Source organism: Amblyraja radiata, chromosome 15, assembly GCF_010909765.2.
Source record: "Amblyraja radiata isolate CabotCenter1 chromosome 15, sAmbRad1.1.pri, whole genome shotgun sequence".
Lineage (NCBI taxonomy): Eukaryota > Metazoa > Chordata > Chondrichthyes > Rajiformes > Rajidae > Amblyraja > Amblyraja radiata.
This window is the reverse complement of record NC_045970.1, coordinates 47,127,479-47,151,637: the sequence shown is the minus strand read 5'-3', so window position 1 is coordinate 47,151,637 and position 24,159 is coordinate 47,127,479. Positions and strand designations below refer to the sequence as shown.

The following is a 24,159-nucleotide window of genomic DNA, read 5'->3' as shown; positions in this document are numbered from 1 at the left end:
GTAGACTTGATGGGCCGAATGGCCTAATTCTACTCCTATACCTTACGTCCTTATGACCAACTTCTATACTCGCGTCCGAACCAAAGATATGATAGTTAATATTGGGGACAGGGTGTGAATATTTATTAGTTTGTGGTACAAAATGCAAAGCTTCTCGGTCAAATCTGCGGTTCTCGAAAGCTGATCTCTTTTGTTCCTTTTGTTTGTGAGTTGTGTCGGGCCTTTGGTCATAAGGTCAAAAGGGATAGGAGTAGAATTCGGCCATTCGGCCCATCAAGTCTACTACGCCATTCAATCATGGCTGATCAATCTCTCCTTCCTAACCCCATTCCCCTGCCTTCTCCCCATAACCCCTGACACCCGTACTAATCAAAGAATTTAGATGGATCAATCTTACCTTTTCCAACAAGAAGATGCTCAGCAAGCAAACAGATGTAACATTTGCCCTCACTTTCCAGCAATGACTTTTACTGGGAGATTTGCTTACCTGTGTAGGAAGGAACTGCAGATGCTGGTTTAAACCATAGATAGACGCAAAAAGCTGAAGTACCTCCGCGGAACAGGCAGCATCTCTGGAGAAGGAATGGGTGACGTTTCGGGTCGAGAACCTTCTTTCGTATTACTCACACAATAATTCATCCACTAAAATTAATCTTCAATATCTTCTGGAAACGATGAATGCGAGATCAATAGTTTGACGCACAATATTTCAATACAACTAAGTAAGTTTGTAGGTTTGTAGGTTAATTGGCTTGATAAAAATGGTAAAAACCGGTATAAAATTGTCCAACTTCCAGTGTAGTCCCTGGAGGACTCTTCGGAAGGTACCAGGTACAAGTAAAGTCTAATGTAGAGATTTCCACAAACAGTTCGAAAAATCAACCATGATCCTATTGAATGGCCCAGAAGGCTTGAGAGGGCAGGCAGATTGCTTTTTTTCCCCGCTTTCTGACGATATAAAGCTTTAATCTAGACTTATTCTTCTGGGACTACGTACTCCACTCTTCACAGCTTCATCACTGATAAGTCAGGGTGTTTGCCAACTTCACAATGATCTAGTGCCCTGAATAAGTGCCAGACTAGCAACAGCCAGTGTGAATCAACTGTCCAAATGAAAAGTAATCTCGAGGATGGTTAATTGAAAAAAGAGTTTGCTTTCTCGGCAGTTTTCTTGTCACACTTCCAAATAACTCATAGTCAGGTGAATATACAGCATAAAAACTGTATGCAAAAAAAAGGCGAATTTCACTGTACATGTGACGTGTGTAAGAAGGAATTGCAGATGCTGGTTTAGGCTGAAGATAGACACAAAAAGCTGGAGTAACTCAGCGGGAACAGGCAGCATCTCTGGAGAGAAAGGACGGGTGATGCTTTGTGTCGAGACAGAAGGGTCTCGAATCGAAATGTCACCGGTCCCTTCTCTCTAGAGATGCTGCCTGTCCTTCTGAGTTACTCCAGTTTTTGTGTCTATAAAGTACCGATGGACCACTAAAGTCCACAGAGACAGCCCCTGAGGCCAGGATCAATCCTGGCTTAGCAAAACTATGCATCAACAGCATTAAGCAACAGCACTTTCCCGAGTCCTCTGCCGAGTTGAAAGGACCTTAAAACAAATCTAGATTTTTGTGATCTACGAACTCCTCCTTCCGACTATCTTTTTACTCGTGGACTTTTGTGTCATGCTGGAAAAAACGTCCCGACTTACCTGATGCCCTGAGTACCTACGGCTGGCATAACGAGCCGCTACGATATATCTACGGACTCTTAAGGCCTCCTATGGACTCGCTACGGACATTCTCCGAGTTTGAATCAAGGGGAAAACGGGAGAATTCATGAGCGGCGCAGCGCTGGAGTCACCGCGGAGCGGGCGATGCCTACCTGGGTCGCCGTTTGGAACTCCGGCGCGCTGGGCCGCTGCTCCAACATCATGGAGCTCTGGTGCGGAGAGCTTCCAACGCGGGCGGCGCTGACCGTCATCGTGGAGTCCTGGGGCGCCTTGCAGAGGGTCTACAGCAGCAGTCTCCACCCGGCGCGGCCTGCGGACTTTGGAAGCCGCCGACTCCGGTAGGAGGGGGCCGACTCTGGTGTCCACGCCGCTGAGGACGTCCCGCAGCCCAGACGTCGGACTTGTATCACCCCGGCGAGCGGTCCTGGACATCGGGCCGCCCGTAGCTGCAACTGCGGAGGGCTTGGGGAGGCCCTGACCACGAGGAACAGTGGAGGAAGAGACTGACTTTGGTGCCTTCCCACACAGCGGGGAAACTTTGATTCTGCTGTGTGGGGATGTTTTATGTCAAATTCTATAGTGTGTTGTGTTCTTTATTTTTATTGTATGGCTGTATGGGAATTTCATTTCACTGTGCTATCTGGCACATGTGACAATTAAATGTATCTTGAATCTTGAATCTTGAGTAACTCGGGAAAGTGGGACAGGCCCTTTAACTGCTCCACCACTCAGACTGAAGAAGCGTCCCGACCTGAAACGTCACCTCTCCTTTTTCTCCGGAGATGCCGCCTGACCCGCTGAATTTCTCCAGCAAATGTGTGTCTGTCTTCAGTAAAAAACAGCAAATCTGCAATTCATTTTTATTACACCAGCTTCTTCCATTATGTGTTGTGTATTTATAACAACTGAACTTCACTTTGCTTTCCCAGAACGGTTTGACCTAACGACCGACAGATTCGAGCTTCTCCGTGAAGTCACGAGGAGATCAGATGTTGGAGTAACTTGAACACACCCGGGATTTTGCACAGATAAACACAAGGAGAGTTAGACGGCGATTATCGTGTTTGAATTTAAGATTTGAATGAAGATCTACTAAGCAAGAAGTTATGAGATTTATTTTAAATTAATAATAAACATTGCCAACATTGGAACAATATCATTCCTGACTCAAGAAGCCACAGCAGCTTCTAATAAGGGGGGCAAATTAATATTTGGAAAAGGATAACTTACAAGGTCAGGGGCAGAAGACATAAAATTGTTCAGTGCAGAAACATGCCCTTTCGTCGATCGAATCTACACTGACTATCACACATCCTGTTACATCCTAATACAACTTGGCACATAGTCAGCATGGAAACAGACCCTTTGGTCAACAGAGTCCGCACTATCACACACCCTTTCACATCCTGATCCAACATAGAACAAACAACACTTTTGCACAAGAAAAGACCCTTCGGCCCACAACGTCTGTGCCGAACATAATGCCAAGTTAAACTAATCTCCTCTGCCCGCACGTGATCCATATCCCTCCATTCCCCTGCATATCTCCGTGCCTATCCCACTAACAGATCTGCCTCCATCACTGACCCTGGCACCCACCGATCCATGCCGGCTCCGGCCGGGCCGGAGTTCCAGAGCCCCGGCCGCAGCGGGCAGATTCGACGCGACGATCGGCCGCGGAAATCTAGGTGAGGTTAAGATCGGTCGCCTCACCCAGCCTAGGCGCACCGCTTTCAGGGGGACTTCTGGGAGGGTGATTTCAAGTGCGCTCTTGTAATTTTGACCAGATTAAAGGAGGTGTCATACCACCAGTTGCATGGTCATAAGTGATTGGAGTAGAATTAGGCCATTCGGCCCATCAAGTCTACTCCGCCACTCAATCATGGTTGATCTATCTCTCCCTCCTAACCCCATTCTCCTGCCTTCTCCCCATAACCTCTGACACATGTAGTAATCAGGAATCTATCTATCTATATGGAGAGAAAGCAGCAGAATGGGGTTAGGAGGGAGAGATAGAACAGCCATGATTGAATGCGGAGTAGACTTGATGGGCCGAATGGTCTAATTCTGCTCCTATTTCTTATGATCTTATGAACACAAATATTTTTAACCGGAATTTGGTTCATTTTCATTTGATAACACAAACTCAAGTGGAAGACAAAAACACTTTTTTAGGCTGAAACAGGCCCATTGGCCCACTGAGTCTGTGCCGACCAGTGATCACCCCATACACTACAACTATTCTACCCCCGAGGGCCAATTTACAATTTTACCAAAGCCAATTAACCAACAAACCTGTGTATAAAGGAACTGCAGATGCAGGTTTAAACCGAAGATAGACACAAAATGCTGGAGTAACTCAGCGGGACAGGCAGCATCTCTGGAGAGAAGGAATGTGTGACGTCTGAAGAAGGATCCTGACCTGAAACGCCACCCATTCCTTCTCTCCAGAGATACTGCCTGTCCCGCTGAGTTACTCCAGCATTTTTTGTCTATTTTCAACCTACAAACCTGTATGTCTTTGGAATGTGGAAGGAAACCCAGAGCACCGGGAGCATGTCTGTAGATGAAAAAACTCCTCATAGGCTTCACCAGAAAGAAATATTGTAACTTAGATAATGCTTTGTATGATTGTAACACAAATATTCTAAACCTAAATTTGGATCTTTAACAACACAACCTCACAATGGAAGACAAAAACACTTATCTGAGGACGCCTGAACTTGGGGTCACAGTTTAGGAAATCCAGAACCTGGGGTGGTCACTGTTTAAGAATAAGGGGTAGGCCATTTAGGACTGAGATTAGGAAAAAAAACCTTTTTCACCCAGAGAGTTGTGAATCTGTGCAATTCTCTGCCACAGAAGGCAGTGGAGGTCAATTCACTGGATGTTTTCAAGAGAGAGTTAGATTTAGCTCTTAGGGCTAAAGGAATCAAGGGATATGGGAAAAAGCAGGAATGGGGTACTGATTTTGGATGATCAACCATGATCGTATCGAAGGGCCCAATGCACCTATTTTCTATGTTTCTAAAGAAATACTGTAACTTTGACTACAAAAACATTTTGCATTTCTGAATTTGGATTAGTGCAACTCACAGGAGGGTCGACATCTTCAGCTGACACGACAGTGATGAGACTCCCCTTAAGAGCATCTGGTGCCACCAGCCCCTTATAAAGAGGCTTACTAAATACAGGGGCGTAGTCATTCATATCCTGTAACAAAAAGCACTTTGAGTTAATTGTTCAAATAGTGAACTCACTTATTAAAATATATCCAACAATTTGATATTACATTTAATATGACACAAATACAACTATGGGTTTGTTTTAGGTAGACAAAAATGCTGGAGAAACTCAGCGGGTGAGGCAGCGTCTATGGGGCGAAGGAATAGGTGACGTTTCGGGTCTAGACCCTTCTTCAGTCTGAGATGCTGCCTCACCCGCTGAGTTTCTCCAGCATTTTTGGCTACCTTCGATTTTTCCACCATCTGCAGTTCTTTCTTAAACATGGATTCATTTTATATTCATCAAAAGAAAATCCATTCGTAAGAAAAACACAAAATGCTGGAGTAACTCTGCGGGACAGGCAGCATCTCTGGAGAGAAGGAATGGGTGACGTTTCGGGTCGAGACTCTTCTTCAGACCTATTCATTCATTCATTCATTCTATTCACAAAGCCAATTAACCCGCATATTTATTTATTCTGCTTATTCTGCTAATTTAGGCATACAGCCTGGAGTTGTGGTTATTTTTAACGCTCACATATTTGTAACACGACACATAGAAAATATCAATATTTGCACCAGTATTAAAAACAAAAAAACTGAAACATTCAAACAGCATCTCTGGAAAGAAAAGTGGAGTTAACATTTCAGCTTGAAGGACATTTTAAATTTAGTTTAGAGTTTTGTTCGGAGATACAGCATGGAAACTGACCCTTCGGCCCGCTGATTATTGATCACAGTGAATGGCGGTGCTCACCGGGTGCTAGCTCGAAGGGCCGAATGGCCTACTCCTGCACCTATTGTCTATTGTCTATTGTCACCCACTCGCATGCTGGTTCTGTCATCCCACTTGCTCAATCCACTCCCCAAACACTAGGGGCAATTTTGCAGAGGCCAATGAAGTATTGTTTGACTAGCAGGAGGTTAAATCATAGCCGTGAGATCAATAATGCAAATTCTAACCATGTTGAACATTCCTCTAGTAGAAAGAAAGGAACTGCGGATACTGGGTTTGCACAAAAGAACACACAGTGCTGGAGTAATTCAGCAGGTCAGGCAGCATCTCTGGGAGAACATGTCACACAAAAGGACATGTAGTGCTGGAGTAATTGCAAAAAAGGACGCAAAGTGCTGGAGTAACGAAGTAGTGACCCGACCCCAAAAGTCATCTATCCATGTTCTCCAGAGAGGCAGCTTGACCCGCTGAGTTACTCCAGCGCTTTGTGTCCTTTTGTGCAATTGCTCGAGCACTTTGTGGCAATCAGCAGTCCGATATCAGTCATTGATGCGATTAATGTGATGTGGACGTCCACGTCCACCACCACAGCACTGGTCAAGAGAGCCCAGCAGCGACTACACCCTCTCCGAAGACTACGGAAAGCAGGTCTCCCCACTACACACCTACGGACTTTTTATAGGGGGACAATCGAGAGCACATTAACCTACGGCATCACTTCCTGGTTCGGGAGCTGCAAGGCGTACGAACGGCACCAACTAGACAGGATTGTGAAGACCGCCAGCAGGATTATTGGTGCTCCACTCCCTTTCCTGCTGGACATATACAGGAAGAGATGTATCAGCAGAGCCATCTCCATCATCAAAGACCCCTACCACCCATCGCATCGCATATTCTCCATCCTGCCATCTGGGAAGAGGTACAGGAGCATTAGCTGCAAAACCAGCAGGATGCTCCTCAGCTTCTTCCCGCAGGCTATAAGACTGATAAAGGACTTTGCCCCCTGCCAAAGTATCGCGCACCAACCATCAACCTGGACACACTGCAGCAGAGCCACTGTCGTGCCGCTGCCGATCGGAACGCCTGTTGATGTTTAGTAGAGAGTAGAGTGTTTAATTTGTTCATGATATATGTATTTTTATTTCTATTTATTTTTTACTGCACACTGAATGGACACTGGTTGAGCAACGTTTTTTTGTTTCCTCTGGGTATGTGAGTACTCAGGAAAATGACAATAAAGATATACTATACTATACTACTATACTAATATATACCTTTATACATTGCATACACCTGCCCATTAAGCTATGCTTGCGGGGAAAAAATAGGTAACAGATTGTAAATTCCTAACAGCTAAGGTGTTTTCCAATGGAAATCAAGTAATTAGTATTTAAACTATTCTGTATTTTAAATGTAAAGTTAATAAACTGTATAATGGCTGAAAAGGCTGCTCAGAGAGGAGCTACAATCAGCAACATATCTTGGTCCCATTAACAAAATTAATTTTATTTGGCTTGCACTGGATAACCATATTTGGAAACTTTCTGACTTTTAAATACGTACAATTTCACACAGAGGGTGGTGGGTACGTGGAACGAGCTGCCAGAGGAGGTGTCATAAGGCCATAAGTAACAGGAGTAGAATTAGGCCATTCGGCCCATCAAGCCTACTCACCATTTAATCATGGCTGATCTATCTCTCTCCCCTAACCCTATTCTCCTGCCTTCACCCCATAGCCCGACACCCGTACTAATCAAGAATCTATCTATCTCTGCCTTAAAAATATCCACTGGCGGTCTCCACAGGCTTTGTGGCAAAGAATTCCACAGATTCACCACCCTCTGACAAAATAAATTGCTTTTCATCTCCTTCCTAAAGGAACGCCCTTTAATTCTGAGGCTATGACCTCTAGTCCTAGACTCTCCCACTAGTGGAAACATCCTCTCCACATCCACTCTATCCAAGCCTTTCTCTGTTTGGTACTGTTCAATGAGCCCCCCCACCCCCCCCCCCCCCTCCCCCTCCCCTCATTCTTCTAAACTCCAATGTGCACAGGCCCAGTGCCGTCAAAAGCTCATCATAGGTTAACCCACTCATTCCTGGGATCATTCTTGTCAACCTCCTCTGAACCCTCTCCAAGGCCAGCACATCCTTCCTCAGAGAAGGTGCCCAAAATTGCTCACAATACTACAAATGCGGCCTGACCTGCGCCTTACAGAGCCTCAGCAGGACAGTCTGAAGAAGGGTTTCGGAGCGAAACGTTGCCTACTGCCTTAGCTCCATAGATGCTGCCTCACCCGCTGAGTTTCTCCAGCATTTTTGTTTATCTCAGCATGACACTAACGCAATTATCAAAAAAGCTCATCAGCGCCTCTACTTCCTGAGAAGATTACGGAGAGTCGGATTGTCAAGGAAGACTCTCTCTAACTTCTACAGGTGCACAGTCGAGAGCATGCTGACCGGTTGCATCGTGGCTTGGTTCGGAAATTTGAGCGCCCTGGAGAGGAAAAGACTACAAAAAGTAGTAAACACTGCCCAGTCCATCATCGGCTCTGACCTTCCTTCCATCGAGGGGATTTATCGCAGTCGCTGCCTCAAAAAGGCTGGCAGTATCATCAAAGACCCACACCATCCTGGCCACACACTCATCTCCCTGCTACCTTCAGGTAGAAGGTACTGGAGCCTGAAGACTGCAACAACCAGGTTCAGGAATAGCTACTTCCCCTCAGCCATCAGGCTATTAAACCTGGCTCGGACAAAACTCTGATTATTAGCAACCACTTTCTGTTATTTGCACTACCAGTTTATTTATTCATGTGTGTATATATTTATATCATGGTATATGGACACATTTATCTGTTTTGTAGTAAATGCCTACTATTTTCTGTGTGCTTAAGCAAAGCAAGAATTTCATTGTCCTATACAGGGACACATGACAATAAACTCACTTGAACTTGAACTTGATGACATCCCTGTCCTTGTATTCCAGCCCTCTTGAAATAAATACTGGCATTGCTTTTGACTTCTTTACCACTGATTCAACTTGCAGATTAACGTTTTGGGAAACCTGCACCAGCACTCCCAAGTCCCTTTTGCACCTCCGATTTCTGGATTCTCCCCCCATTTAGAAACTAGTCTAAGCTAGGTAGTCGAGGCTGGTACTATAACAACATGTAAATGCATCTCAGGAGAACATGGGTAAGAGACGTTTTAGGGTCAGGATTCTTCTCACTTTAGACTTTAGATACAACGTGGAAACAGGCCCTTCAGCCCACTGAGCTGCGCTGACAAGCAACAATCACCCCGTACGCTAACGCTATCCTTCACAACTTACAACTTTATCGAAGCCAATTAACCTACAAACCTTTGAAGCGTGGGAGGAAACAAGAGTGCCCGGAGAAACCCAGCGTGGTCACAGGGGGAACGTGCAAACTCCGTACAGACAGCGGCCATAGTCAGGATCAACCCGGGTCTCTGCCGTTGTAAGGCAGCAGCTCTACCATTAAGCCACTGTGCCACCCTCTTCTCACCTATCCATGTTATGCTGCATGAACTGCAGAGTTACCCCGAGCACTTTGCGTCTTTTTTTTAAACCAGCACATGTACTTCCTCATATTTCACTTGGGCAGCTTACAACCCAGCAGGATGAATATTGAACAGGAAGGAACTGCAGATGCTGGTTTAAACCAAAGGTAAACACAAAAAGCTGGAGCAACACAGCGGGTCAGACAGCATCTATGGAGAAAAGGTCTGCTGCCTGACCCGCTGAGTTACTCCAGCTTTTTGTATCTACCTTCTGTATGATTATTGATTTTTCTAACCAGGTAACCCTTGCTTTCCATCTCTCTCCTTCCCTCCCCCACCCTAGATCTCCTACTAGTTTCACTGGACTCCTGATTAATTTTACCGTTTGTATGCCCCATTGTCAGCTTCCCCTCCGCCAAAAATGAACATTTCCTTGATCATCGTCTGCTTTGATCTGTCGTTTTCACCCCTCCCATATCTCTAGTTTCCCCCTCCCCTGACTCTCAGTCTGAAGAAGGGTCTCGACCCGAAACGCCACCCATTCCTTTCCTCCAGAGATGCTGCCTGTCCCGCAGAGTTACTCCAGCATTTTGTGTCTATCTGCAGTTCCGAAAGGGCCTGTCCCACTTGGGCGGCATTTGCGAGTCATTTACGCGACATCATTTATATAACAACCATATAACCATATAACAATTACAGCACGGAAACAGGCCATCTCGGCCCTACAAGTCCGTGCCGAACAACTTTTTTCCCTTAGTCCCACCTGCCTGCACTCATACCATAACCCTCCATTCCCTTCTCATCCATATGCCTATCCAATTTATTTTTAAATGATACCAACGAACCTGCCGCCACCACTTCCACTGGAAGCTCATTCCACACCGCTACCACTCTCTGAGTAAAGAAGTTCCCCCTCATGTTACCCCTAAACTTCTGTCCCTTAATTCTGAAGTCATGTCCTCTTGTTTGAATCTTCCCTATTCTCAAAGGGAAAAGCTTGTCCACATCAACTCTGTCTATCCCTCTCATCATTTTAAAGACTTCTATCAAGTCCCCCCTTAACCTTCTGCGCTCCAGAGAATAAAGACCTAACTTATTCAACCTATCTCTGTAACTTAGTTGTTGAAACCCAGGCAACATGTGACCCAGGCAACATGTGACCCAGGCAACGACGCGCACATCGTGACGCGCACGTGCTGCACTCATGGTGCGCATTACGCACACATGGTGCGTGGTGACGTAAGCAGTGGCGCGCGGTCGCATGTGGCGCCCCAGGATTTTGTGATGTGCAAAAATCTTCGCGCGCCATCTGCCTGACGTGCAAATGACACCCAAGTTGGACAGGCAATTTATTTATCAACCAGGCTTGGGTTTGTTCTGAGATGAGATTGAAATCCAGGCAAATGTTCGTCTTTCCTGCAGTTGCTTGAAGATCAAGTGCCTAACGAGAATTAAGACTCGTTTGACAACTTGACCAAAGTGGGTGCCTTCAAACAAAAAAGCTCACATTTTCAGAAAAGCAAATAGTTTCATTCTGGAACAAGAAGACAAGTGAGTAATGATGATTCTGTTGCTACAATTAGAATATGTTAATTAACCTCTGCTTTAGTCAACAGCACAGTCTTTGGCCTGAAACGTCTTGGACAAGAAATCTTTTTGCAGAGAGTATTCATGGCTTGTAACAAATTGGCAACCTCATCTCATCAGCCTGAATAATACAAGGACTTGTAATTAAGTGCCGCAAGATGCACTTTTCTACAGAGAGGCTCGGCAGTCGATCCTTATTGCATGTAAATAGCTTTTCCTTGCTTATCTTCAAATTATTTCTCCATTATACCAGTGCTGAAGAGGTTACAAAAGGCACTGCGAAGTTAAATCAGCACCCTGCTAATTCAGCGTTGTGGCATGATCACACCTGTTCTGAAATGAAAATTGATTTTCTGCATAGCCGCTGAAGTTTAGTTTAGTTTAGGTTAGGGACACAGCGCGGAAACAGGCCCTTCGGCCCACCGAGTCAGCGCCGGCCAGCGATCCCTGCACATTAACATGACCCCACGCGCACAAGGGACAATTTTACACTCATACCAAGCCAATTAACCTACAAACCTCTGCGTCTATAGAGTGTGGGAGGAAATCAAAGATCTCGGAGAAAACCCGCGTGGGTCTCGGGGAGAACGTGCAAACTCGATATAAGGCAGCGACTCTACCTCTGCGTCACCGTGCCACCCTGAAGGAGATGCCTGCTAAAGGAAATATAAACTGCACACCTTTTGGGTTAAAGCCAATTACTAATCAGAATACATATTTAATCACACACGTTTACAGCGGGCTTTGAATCCCCACTGATTTACTGCCTGCTGGCATCTCCCCATCCTCAAAGCAACCCAGAATATGTGCGGCAGCAATAATTTGATGCCATCTGTTTCATCCATACTACGCCTTAGAGATCAAGTTGTAATCTGAGCATTAAAGTAAGGCAGATTTTGTTAAAGTGAATGCATCCATTTTAAATTTGAAATGCTGCAGCAGTATCAGAGACGGTGTAATGACATCCCAGATAGGCACAAAAAACTGGAGTAACTTAATGGGACAGGCAGCATCTCTGGAGAGAAGGAACGGGTGACGTTTCATGTTGAGACTCTTCGTCAGACGAGAAATCTCAGCGTGTAGCCCTAAGTTCTCCACAGTCAGAAGAACATAAAATTGTGAGGGGTGTTTAAAAACATGAGAGGAATAGATCGAGTGGGTGCAGAGTCTCTTCCCCAGAGTAGGAAATCTAGGACCAGAGGAAATAGGTTTAAGGTGAAGGGGAAACGATTTAATAGGAATCTGAGGAGTAACTTTTTCACACAAAAGGTGGCGAGTGTATGGAACAAGCTGCCAGAGGAGGTAGTTGAGGCAGGGACTATCCCAACATTGAAGAAACAGTTAGACAGGTACATGGATCGGACAGGTTTGCAGGGTTAAGGACCAAATGCGGGCAGGTGGGACTAATGTAGCTGGGACATGTTGGCCAGTGTGGGCAAGTTGGGGCGAAGGGCCTGTTTCCACACTGTATCACTCTATGACTATACCAAATGTACAGCAAATCCCATTCCAATCCCCTATATAAAGCAATACATTTGTTACATTTGCAATGTCATTCTATCCAGCACTTGCTATTGTGATCCAAGTTGATAACTTGCTATTTGAGCGCATTACATGAGTTTCAGAAGATTACACAAAACTAAGCTGACACTCGAGGGGACCATATATCTGTTTCAATTAGCTCAACTGACAATGTTCGGGAAGATTTATATGGCCAATATAATTTTAATAGTTCTGTAATTTGCGTATTTAATTCAGTTAAAAATAAATCAATTTAGAAAAACTATGCAATTTTTAAAAATTTCACTTGAGAAAGCTTTTAAGGATGAAAAACTACTGCTAAATTATATCAATGATTAAACGATATTATGTTATAAATGCCACTGTCTATGCATGTGCCACTCCAGATTGATGGAGAGTTTCTCGGCTGTGCGTAAGGACTGATTGATTGAATTGATCGATTGAAAGGTGCAGCATGGAAACGGCTCTTCGGCTCACCGAGTCCATGCAAAACTATTGATCACCCTCTCCCACGAGTTCTCTGTTATCCCACCTTCGCATCCACTCCCTACACACTAGGGCCAATTTTACAGAGGCCAATTAACCTGGAAACCCGCATGTCTTTGGCACATGGGGTGAAACCGGAGCACCCGGAGGAAACCCACCTGGCCTCAGGTAAACTCCACACAGGCAGCACAAGCAACGAGACAGATGGCAAATAACAATGTGTAGGAATGCTGGTTTAAATCGAAGATAGACACAAAATGCTGGAGTAACTCAGTGGGCCAGGCAGCACCTCTGGAGAGTAGGAATGGGTGACGTTTCGGGTCGAGACCCTTGTTCAGATAACAATGGTTTAACAACAAATCTTTTTTGTTTTGGTCAGGATATTTTAAAATGATGAGAGGGATAGACAGAGTTGATTTCCCTTTGAGAATAGGGAAGATTCAAACAAGAGGACATGACTTCAGAATTAAGGGACAGAAGTTTAGGGGTAACATGAGGGGGAACTTCTTTACTCAGAGAGTGATAGCAGTGTGGAATGAGCTTCCAGTGGAAGTGGTGGCGGCAGGTTCGTTGGTATCATTTAAAAATAAATTGGATAGGCATATGGATGAGAAGGGAATGGAGGGTTATGGTATGAGTGCAGGCAGGTGGGACTAAGGGAAAAAAGTTGTTCGGCACGGACTTGCAGGGCCGAGATGGCCTGTTTCCGTGCTGTAATTGTTATATGGTTATATGGTTATATTACTCGGGTCTCTGGTACTGGGAGGGAGCAACTTTAAAGCAACACATGGAACCCATTTTCTTGTGCATTTTGTGGGGACATAATAATAATAATAAATTACTAATAATTAGGAATCTTGAAAGAAATCACATTTTCCAACCACTTCTACACTTCTTCCTAGGTGCAGGGCACAAGGAAAATGCCCATAACAGCAAAACAGGCATTATCAGACCCAGGGGGGTAAAATGTGTGAAGTGGAATAGTCTGTATCAGACAAATAACATTTATAGAAGAAAAATGTACTGGCATATGTGTGGGGAGGTTACGTGCTGATCATTCAAATTAAAGACAATGTTAAACTAAAGAGTTTAGGGTGTTTAGCCCACTGAGTCCACGCCGATCATCATAGTTTGAAGTAAATTAGAATCAAAACCACATTCTTCTGATTTCCCCAGGATCCAATAACCTGGTTCTCAAACTTATGAGGTAATATTTAGTATAGTTTAATTTAGTTCAGAGATACAGCATGGGAACAGGCCTTTCTGCCCACAGTGTCATAGAAACATAGAAGATAGGTGCAGGAGGAGCCATTGGCCCTTCGAGCCAGCACCGCCATTCATTGTGATGATGGCTGATCGTCCCCTATCAATAACCCGTGCCTGCCTTCTCCCCATATCCCTTGACTCCACTAGCCCCTAGAGCACTATCTAACTCTCTCTTAAATCCAATTGACGGCCTCCACTGCCCTCTGTGGCAGGGAATTCCATAAACACAACTCTCTGGGTGAAAAAGTATTTTCTCACCTCAGTCTCAAATGACCTCCCCTTTATTCTAAGACTGTGGCCCCCTGGTTCTGGACTCGCCCAACCATTGATCACCATTTCACACCAGTTCTATGTTGTCCCGCTATCGCTTCCATTCCCAACACCAGCGGGTATTGTGTAGGAAGGGACTGCAGATGCTGGTGTAAACCGAAGATACCACTGGACTCCTCCATTGTCAGAGTGAGGCTAAGTGCAAATTGGAGGAACAGCATCTCACATTTCGCTTGGGCAGCTTACAGCCCAGTGGCATGAATATTGGTTTCTCTAACTTCAATTAACCCCGGCATTCCCTCTCTCTCCATCCTTCCCCCACCCAAGTCGCCCCAGCTTCTTGTTCTCACCCAACAGACAGCTAACAATGGCCCGATTCATTTACCATCGTTACTTTTTTGCATATCTTTCCTTCGTTGTTCTTTATCTCTCTACATCATCGCCTATATCTCCCGTTTCCCTTTTCCCTAACCAGTTTGAAGAAGGGTCTCGACCCGAAACGTCACCCATTCCTTCTCTCCAGGGATGTTGCCTGTCCCGCTGAGTTACTCCAGCGTTTTGGGTCTATCAGGGGGAATTGACAAATGTCAACTAACCTACAAACCCACACACCTTTGGGATGTGCAATGGAAACTGGAGCACCTTAAGGAAACACAGAGAGAAAGTGAAAACTCCACACACACACACAGGTTAGGATTGAGGCAGCATCACTACCAGCTGGCTCACTGTGCCGTCAAGAGATCTGGGTAGTTCTGGACGTTAACTTTGCAAGATCCTTATTGCCGGCCACAAAGAATGGGCTCAAGAATCCCCATTCCCCAGGACAATTGACAATGAAACAAAGATCGACACAAAATGCTGGAGTGACTCAGCGGGACAGGCAGCATCCCTGGAGAGAAGGAATGGGTGACGTCACCCATTCCTTCTCCCCAGAGATGCTGCCTGTCCCGCTGAGTTACTCCAGCAATTTGTGTCTATCTTCGATTTAACCAGCATCTGCAGTTCTTTCCTGACAATGAAACAAAGCAGACCATTTCAACCGTGTGTCTTGATAAGGGAATGAACTTGAGAACTGACCAACATGTTAAAGGCTGGCATGTAATTAATCTACACTTGGAGACGGTGTGTTATCAATGGACATTCAACAATCATTTGTTGGAGTCAAACTACAGCATTTGGTGTTTTCTTTGATGTATTAACATGAGGAGGGGAGGGGAGAGAGCTATGGTAGCTGAATAAAGTGGCATTTTCATATGAAGTTAGACTCAAAATGCTGGAGTAACTCAGCAGGTCAGCCAGCATCTCCGGAGAACATGGGATAGCTGACGGTTCTGGTCGGGACACTTCTTCAGACTGATTGCCGAGGGTGGTGGGAGAAATCTGGGAGGGAGGAACGACAGGACAAAGCATGACAGGTTGTAGAACAGGGTACTGCAGATGCTGGTTCATACCAAAGATAAGACACAGACTGGTGGAGCAACTCAGTGGGTCAGGCAACAGGTTTGGAATAAAAGTATAGGCGACGTTTCGGGTTGGAACCCGTCTGAGGAAAGTTCCCGATCTGAAACGTCACCTCTCCATGCTCTGCAGTGATGTTGCCTGACCCGCTGAGTTTCTCCTGCACTTGTGTCCTTCCGTGTATTAGCCAGCATCTGCAGGTCCTTGTTTCAACTTGTTGCTTAAAAACTTTGACAAGTTAATTGAAAACCAGAATATTCTGCATGTCTATCAGACTGGGTAAGGGTGAGGGTGCAGAATGGCCAGTAAAATAGAAAGATAAAATAATTTTGTGAAATAATAAAAAATATGTTTGATTAAAACCAAAAAAAATCTGAAAATAATTCCACTTTGGCATGAATGAACGATTTATTTTGTTTTGCACAAGGCTTCGGGCGATTAAACTTTGATGCGTGAGTGTAGTTTGTCTTACTTGTAGGAAATTGCAAATCCGGGTTTAATTTGAGCACATTTGTTAATTTGCATAAGATACGTGATCACTGTGGAGGAGAAACTAAAACTTTAAAGATGAAGTTAATGCAATTATACAAAGTCATAATTGTGTTCTGAAGGGACCCAACCCGAAACATCGTCTATCCATTTGCTCCAGAGATGTTGCCTGATCTGCTGAGTTACTCCAGCACTTTGTATCTATCTTTGGTATGAACCAGTTTCTTGTTATTATACAATGTCATAGATCTGTAAGGCAAGGAAACTCAAATCCTCATTTTGAAACACGTGTGGTTTATGGTCTTAACTGCTGGATTTTGACTAAAAAACTGTGAGAAGTGGTTAAGATATAAAGTGGTAGGAAGGAACTGCAGATGCTGGTTTAAACTGAAGATAGACACAAAATGCTGGAGTAACTCAGCGGGACAGCCAGTAAGCATCTCTGGATAGAAAGAATGGGTGATGTTTCGGGTCGAGACCCTTCTTCAGGCTGAATCAGAGGAGAGGGAGATACAGAGATAAGGAAAGGTAAGGTGTGAAAACGAGACAAAGGTGATGGAGATCAAGGAAAATGTAAAATTGATCATTGTTCGCTGAGAGAAGGTAACAACAAAGCAAGCAGAGATGAAATGTAAATGAGGACAGACAGAAATAAAGAAATGGATACATGTTTATGTCTTTTATAAAGAATTTCATATGTGTTAAAATAGATGTGTATTGTTAATGAACCTCACATAGAAATATATAATTAACTTTTTTTTGTACTCAAGAAGTTTAATCCCCACACATATTATCATGCTAAATTGATAGTAGTTTCTACAATTCGCCCACTTTTTGTATACAAACTTTGGTGTTAATGTTCCCAGTATTAGAACCCACTGCTTTGCATTAAAATTAACATTTTAAAATGAGTTTGCTCATCATTAACATTAACATGCATGCCATTAATATTAATATGGCCCACATAAAAAAATAATGGGATTTGTATTGAAATGAGAGTGCAGGATATCATTTTACGTAAAATTGGAATGATCATGCTGAACATTAAAATATTCATCACCTTACTGAAAGTGTGCCTAATGTTGTTATTCTTGATACTGATATTGCATTCAATATTAATATGCCTGATATTGAAACATAGTTCATAATGGTATCAGCAAACTCATTACTGTAATACTTGCTATTACTATTAATAGTGTGCGTGATGTAGTTAGTGTCCGGTGAATTGATATTAGTGCAATCATATTGAACACGGGTTGATATGTGCCCTCAGGAGAATGCTGTTTTCAGTGGCAAATTTTGTTTAAAAACTCTCCTTACATTTGATTGCTTTAACATCGAAGTACTCCGTTTTCCTGCAAAATTATTATAAACATCGTTATTGTTAACGATAAAAACGATTTTCTTGTAGTTTAAAAATAATTATCATGGGATGCTGATCTTTAATTAGACTGTGAAAAATATCCTGAAGTTTTGCTTACGGACGGTCAAAGAAACACAAGTTCATATTCGTGGCATTATATATGAATAGAAACAATGGCTAAACATTTGCTGGTGCAGAAATGGAGTTAAAAGTGCACTGCAAAAATAACAGCCAATCTCTAAGTTGTGAGTTGTTCCAGCTTGACAACATCTTTCCTGTAACCATTGAAACCATTGAAACTTACTATTACAAGGGGTTGTGAGTCGCATGAAGTGGTGGATATTTTGGAGCGGGTCTACCACGGGACTGGCAAAAAAACAGTTCTCTGTGTAAAGGGCCTGTCCCACTTTCCCGAGTTACCCACGAATTCTCCCGAGTTTTCCCCGAGATTCAAACTCGGAGAATTACGGCAATAGCCAGCCGTAGGTACTCGGGGCTATTTTCTTTACTCGTGGACATTTTTCAACATGCTGAAAAAACATCCTGATGTCCCGAAAAAACGTTACCTGATGCCCCGAGTACCTACGGCTGGCATAAAGAGCCACTACGAAATATCTACGGACTCCTACGGACTCGCTACGGATTCCTATAGACTCGCTACGGACATTCTCCATGGGGTGGGGACTGGACATTGTGCCTTCCTCCACAGTGCTACCCACTGTGGGGGGATGATTTTTTTGTCTAATTGTAGTCCTGTAGGTCTGTGTCCAAGATGGCTGCCATGAAGAGAGAGTGGACGCTGGCGCGCTTTGGCTGCCGCTGCTCTCTCTTCACACTGTGTTTCTGATTTTCTGTTTTTGGATTGAATTCTGTTTTTAATTTGTGTCTCTGTGATGTCTTTTTTTACCTGTTCTATTCCGATTATATGTTTTTATTCCGATTACTATGTAAGGTGTCCTTGAGATATCTGAAAGGCGCCCATTAAATAAAATGTATTATTATTATTATTATTCTCCGAGTTTAAATCAAGGGGGAAACTCGGGGGAATTCGTGAGTAACTCGGGAAAATGGGACAGGGCCTTAACTCATCCAAATACAAAGTAGATTTGCCATTGAACGTTAGCACAGCTATTCTGCAGTACATGGTGGCGTAGTGGTAGAGCTGTTGCCGTACAGCGCCAGACCCAGGTTCGATCCTGACTACGGGTGCTTGTCTGTACGGAGCTTGTACGTTCTCCCCGTGACCTGCGTGGGTTTTCTCTGAAATTTTCTGTTTCCTCCCACACTCCAAAGACCTGCAGGTTAATTGGCTTGGTGCACATGTAAATTATCCCTAGTGTGTATAGAATGGTGTTGGTGAGCAGGTCATAAGTGATAGGATAGAATTATGCCATTTGGGCCATCAAGTCTACTATACCATTCAATTATGGCTGATCTATCTCCCCCTCTTAGACCCACTCTCCTGCCTTCTCCCCATAACCTCTGACACCTGTACTAACCAAGAAGTGGGGATCGCTGGTCTGTGCGGACTCAGTAAGCCGATGGGCTTGATTCCACACTGTATCTCTAAACTAAACTACAAAGACTGTTAAATGAGGAAATGTATTTTCCCTATATGTCGGCTCAGTTGGAAGCCTCGTAAGGGAACGACTAGAGTCATAGAGTCATTCAGCGTGGAAATAGGCCCCGCGGCTCAACTTGCTCACTCCGACCAACATGTCCCATCTACACTAATCCCACTGGCCTGCGTTTGGCCCATGTCCCTCTAAACCTATCCTATCCATGTACATGTCTAAATGTTTCTTAAACGTTGTGAAGTGTCTTAAACGACAGACTCCTCCGGCAGCTCGTTCCATAGACCCACCACCCTTTGTGTAAAAAAAGATACTCCTCAGGTTCCTATCGAATCTTTCCCCCCCCCCCTCACCCTAAACCTATGTCCTCTGGGTCTTGATTCCCCTTTTCTGGGCAAGAGTCTCTATGCATTTAGCCTATCTATTCCTCTCACAATTTTATACAAGATCACCCCTCATCCTCCTCTGCTGCAAGGAATAGAGTCCCGGCCTGCTCAACCTCTCCCTATAGCTCAGACCCTCGAGTCCTGGCAACATCCTTGTAAATCTCTCCTGTACTCTTTCCAGCTTGACAACATCCTTCCTGTAACTATTGAAACCATTGAAACTTACTATTACAAATAATATTGTTTCAAAAGGATTTTTTTTTTAATATGCTTTTAAGTATCACTTCTTTATTTTCCATTCTGCCTCTCATTTCTTATTGAGCAAGGCGAACAAAAGCAGTCACATCAATTATGGAGGTCCTAGATGTTCCTTGCTTTCCTATTCTATTTTATTACCACTTGCACTTCTTGCAAGCTTTATACAGAGATAATTTAAGTTGAAAGATGAGGAAGAACTTCCATCGGAGTGTACAAATCCTTCCTTGCATGCATCTCTAGTGCCGTTCTGAGGATAAGTGCTTTATCTCACTATAATTTCCACCATCAGACTGCATTAATCACGTAACTGAACATATCGTAACTGAAGAAGGGTCTCGACCCGAAACGTCACCTATTCCTTCTCCCCAGAGATGCTGTCTGTCTTGCTGAGTTACTCCAGCATAAACTAGCATCTGCAGATCTTTCTTGCACATATTATTATATTTGTTTGATCTTACTTTATTCCAATGATTTATATTGAATAGTACGGGTGTCAGGGGTTATGGGGAGAAGGCTGGAGAATGGGGTTGAGAGGGAATGGTGGAATAGATTTGATGGGCCGAATGACCTAATTCTGGTCCTATAACTTATGAACATGGAACAGGAATGAATAGGTTAACCTATGATGAGCGTTTGCCAGTACTGGGCCTTCATAGTACAGTACTACGCGCTGGAGTTTAGAAGAGTGAGGGGGAACCTCATTGAAACATACAGAATAGTGAAAGGCTTGGATAGAGTGGATGTGGAAAGGATGTTTCCACTAGTGGGAGAGTCTAGGACTAGAGGTCATAGCCTCAGAATTAAAGGACGTTCTGTTAGGATGGTGATGAGGAGAAATGTCTTTATCAGAGGGTGGTGAATCTGTGAAATTCTATGCCACAGAAGGCTGTGGAGGCCAAGTCAACAGATATTTTTAAGGCAGAGATAGATAGATTCTTGATTAGTACAGGTGTCAGAGGCTATGGAGAGAAGACGTGAGAATGGGGTTACGCGGGAAGATACTGTAGATCAGGCATGATTGAACGGCGGAGTAAACTTGATGGGCCGAATGGCCTAATTCTACTCCTATCTCTTATGATCTTATGGAACACACAGAAAGAAACCATCTTGTTCAGCATAACTCTTTGAATTAGCATCACTCCATTGACCTGTCCTGTTTCCCTAGTTATTTCCTCCACCTTCACATAATTACATTTGAATATATTTCCGACACCCTTTTTAGGCCATGTGCTCCATCTCCTAAATATTCCCTGGAAAAGGTAGTTTGAACTTTACTTTGAGACTTTAGAGATTCAGCGCAGAAAGTAGCCCATCGGCCCACCGAGTCCGTGACGACCAGTGATCACCCCGTACGCTCGCACTTTCCTACTCATTAGGAAACTAGAAATTTACAATTTGCAATTTATACCGATGCGAATTAACCTACAAACCTGTACATCTTTGGAGTGTCGCAGGAAACCGGAGCACCCGGAGAAAACCCCCGCGGTCACTGTGAGAATGTAAAAATGGAGGCAGTGGAGGACAAGTCAATAGATACTGCTGTCGATATAATTTGATTTCACACCATTGAGTCGACAAAGATCAGAACAGATGCCAATAGACATGGTCTAGATGGGCTCATTGACTTCAGTGTCATTATCTCTCAGCAACGAAGCAGTTCACATGCATACTCATTGGAGGTGCAATACCATATTGTCCGGAGGCATGAAAGTTGTCACCATAAGCTGTATGTAGTAGCAAGGAACTGCAGATGATGGTTTACCAGAAAAACCCCCAAAAAGTGCTGGATTAACTCAGTGAGTCATGGCAGTATCTGTGGAGAAAGATAGAAAATAGGCGCAGGAGTAGGCCATTCAGCACTTCGAGCCAGCACCGCCATTCAATATGATCATGGCTGATCATTCAAAATCAGTGCCCTATTCCTGCTTTCTCTCCATATCCCATGATTCCGTTAGCTCGAAGAGCGATATCTATTTCGGGCCGAAACGTTGCCTATTTCCTTCGCTCCATAGATGCTGCCTCACCCGCTGAGTTTCTCCAGCACTTTTGTCTACCCACAAACTATTTTATGTGTAGGAATGAATTGCTGATGCTGGTTAGCCATCAGTTTCATTTAAAATCTTTTCCACTTCACCTTGAACCTATGTAGTCTGGTCCTCGATTCCCCTACTCAGGGCAAGACACTCTACCTGATATATTCCTCTACCTGATATATTCCTGTGCATCTACCTGATATATTCCTCTCATGTTTCTCCCTGCTTTGCTTCATCAAGTTACTTTTTGTTCTTTCTGGTTGCTTCATGCAGGAAATGAAAGGAATATAATGATCATATTATTTTCTCCTTTTCCATCTCATGTCTTTTTATGATAGTAGCGTTACAGTCCATACACAGAGCCGTCACGGTTTTTAATTGGAAGTCTGCATTTGCCAATATACGTGGTGCAAAATGGGATAGAAACATAGAAAATAGGTGCAGGAGTAGGCCATTCGGCCCTTCGAGCCTGCACCGCCATTCAATATGACCATGGCTGATCATCCAACTCAGTATCCTGTACCTGCCTTCTCTCCATACCCCCTGATCCCTTTAGCCACAAGGGCCACATCTAACTCCCTCTTAAATATAGCCAATGAACTGGCCTCAACTACCTTCTGTGGCAGATAATTCCAGAGATTCACCACTCTCTGTGTGAAAAATGTTTTCCTCATCTCGGTCCTAAAAGATTTCCCCCGTATCTTTAAACTGTGACCCCTTGTTCTGGACTTCCCCAACATCGGGAACAATCTTCCTGCATTTAGCCTGTCCAACCCCTTAAGAATTTTGTAAGTTTCTATAAGATCCCCCCTCAATCTTCTAAATTCTAGCGACTACAAACCGAGTCTATCCAGTCTTTCTTCATATGAAAGTCCTGACATCCCAGGAATCAGTCTGGTGAACCTTCTCTGTACTCCCTCTATGGAATGAGATTCAACGGCGGCTTTCCCAACGGCGGCTGGTTTATCTTCTGGTGGGTGTTCGTACAATCCAGGCCTTGCTGCTGCAACTGAGACGTCTACCAATGATAGACACAAAAATGCTCGAGTGACTCAGCGGGGCAGGCGGCTTCTCTGGAGAGAAGGAATGGCCGATGTGTCAGGTCAAGAGCCTTGTTCAGCCTCGACCTTCAGTCTGAAGAAGGGTCTCGACCCGAAACGTCACCCAAACTATTTTATGTTTGATGGTATGATGATTTAAATCGTGCCTCACGGATGTTATCAGTAAAGACAAATTAGCAACAGCATGTCTTGGGTGTAGTTCCTCAGGAGCTGGAACGCTCGCATTGTGTGTGTAACTTCCAGGCACAACTTCTGTGAGCAGATGTTCGCACTAACACCTTAAAAACCCTGGCAAAAATTCCAATTCCGCAAGTGGAGAAAATTCAACCCATCTGTATCAGCTATAATGGAACTAAAGCAGAATTGGCAGCCTGGATGTTTCCTTCTGTGGTTACATTTGCAGTTCATTACCGTCAAACCTGCTTCCTCCCCGCACTTTCCGATATTGGAGAGTTTTTCTTCAGACTTTTTAAGAGAGTTAAGGGCCTGTCCTTCTCAGGCGATTTTTTGGGCGGCTACCCCAAAATTTTCACCAGGTTGAAAAATTTTATGACGGTGGCAACAATTTTTGCTGTCCTAGGTTGTCGTTGGTTGACGTAGGTTGTCGCCAGGTGTTGTAGGTGAATTCCATTAATACTAGTCCCTGGCAGTCGCCTAAAGAGTCGCCTAAGTGGGACAGGCTCATTATGAGAGTCATAGATAGGGCGGGACATAGTCGTAAAAAAATGATCAAGGAAAGGTGGGGCCCACAATGGTTCATTGTTGGTGTGGGGTAGGTGATAACGAGTTATACAGACAGTGAAGCTCAGCAGGACGACGGTGAAGCTAGTACGATGACGAGGGAGGGGGAGAGATGGAGAGAGAGAGAGAGGGGAAGGCAAGGGTTACTTGAAGTTAAGGGCCTGTCCCACTTTCACGACCTAATTCATGACCTTTTATAATCGTGGACATTTTTCATCAGGCTAGAAAAAAACGACCCGACCTACTTGATGCCACGAGTACCTACAACTAGCATCACGACCTGCTACGACCTCCTACGACCTTGTGATGACCAGGCTGCGAGTATGAGTCAAGGGCAAACTCGGCAGAGGTCGTGAAAGTGGGACAGGCCCTTTAGGGAAATCAAAATTCTGGGTTGTAAGCTGCCCAAGCGAAATATGAGGCGCTGTTCCTCTAATTTACATGTGACTGAGGTG

At 44.2% G+C, this 24,159-nt stretch overlaps 1 protein-coding gene across 1 annotated transcript in view; it reads right to left on the bottom strand.

The window, feature by feature from the left end:
- pcdh15 (protocadherin related 15) overlaps positions 1 to 24,159 on the bottom strand; it is a gene marked incomplete at its 5' end in the record, with an annotated part of 501,491 nt that overhangs the window by 191,273 nt on the left and 286,059 nt on the right. The window contains one exon of the mRNA XM_033034471.1: positions 4,823 to 4,939. Within this exon, the coding sequence (XP_032890362.1) occupies positions 4,823 to 4,939 (117 nt within the window). The remainder of the gene's footprint in view (positions 1 to 4,822; positions 4,940 to 24,159) is intronic.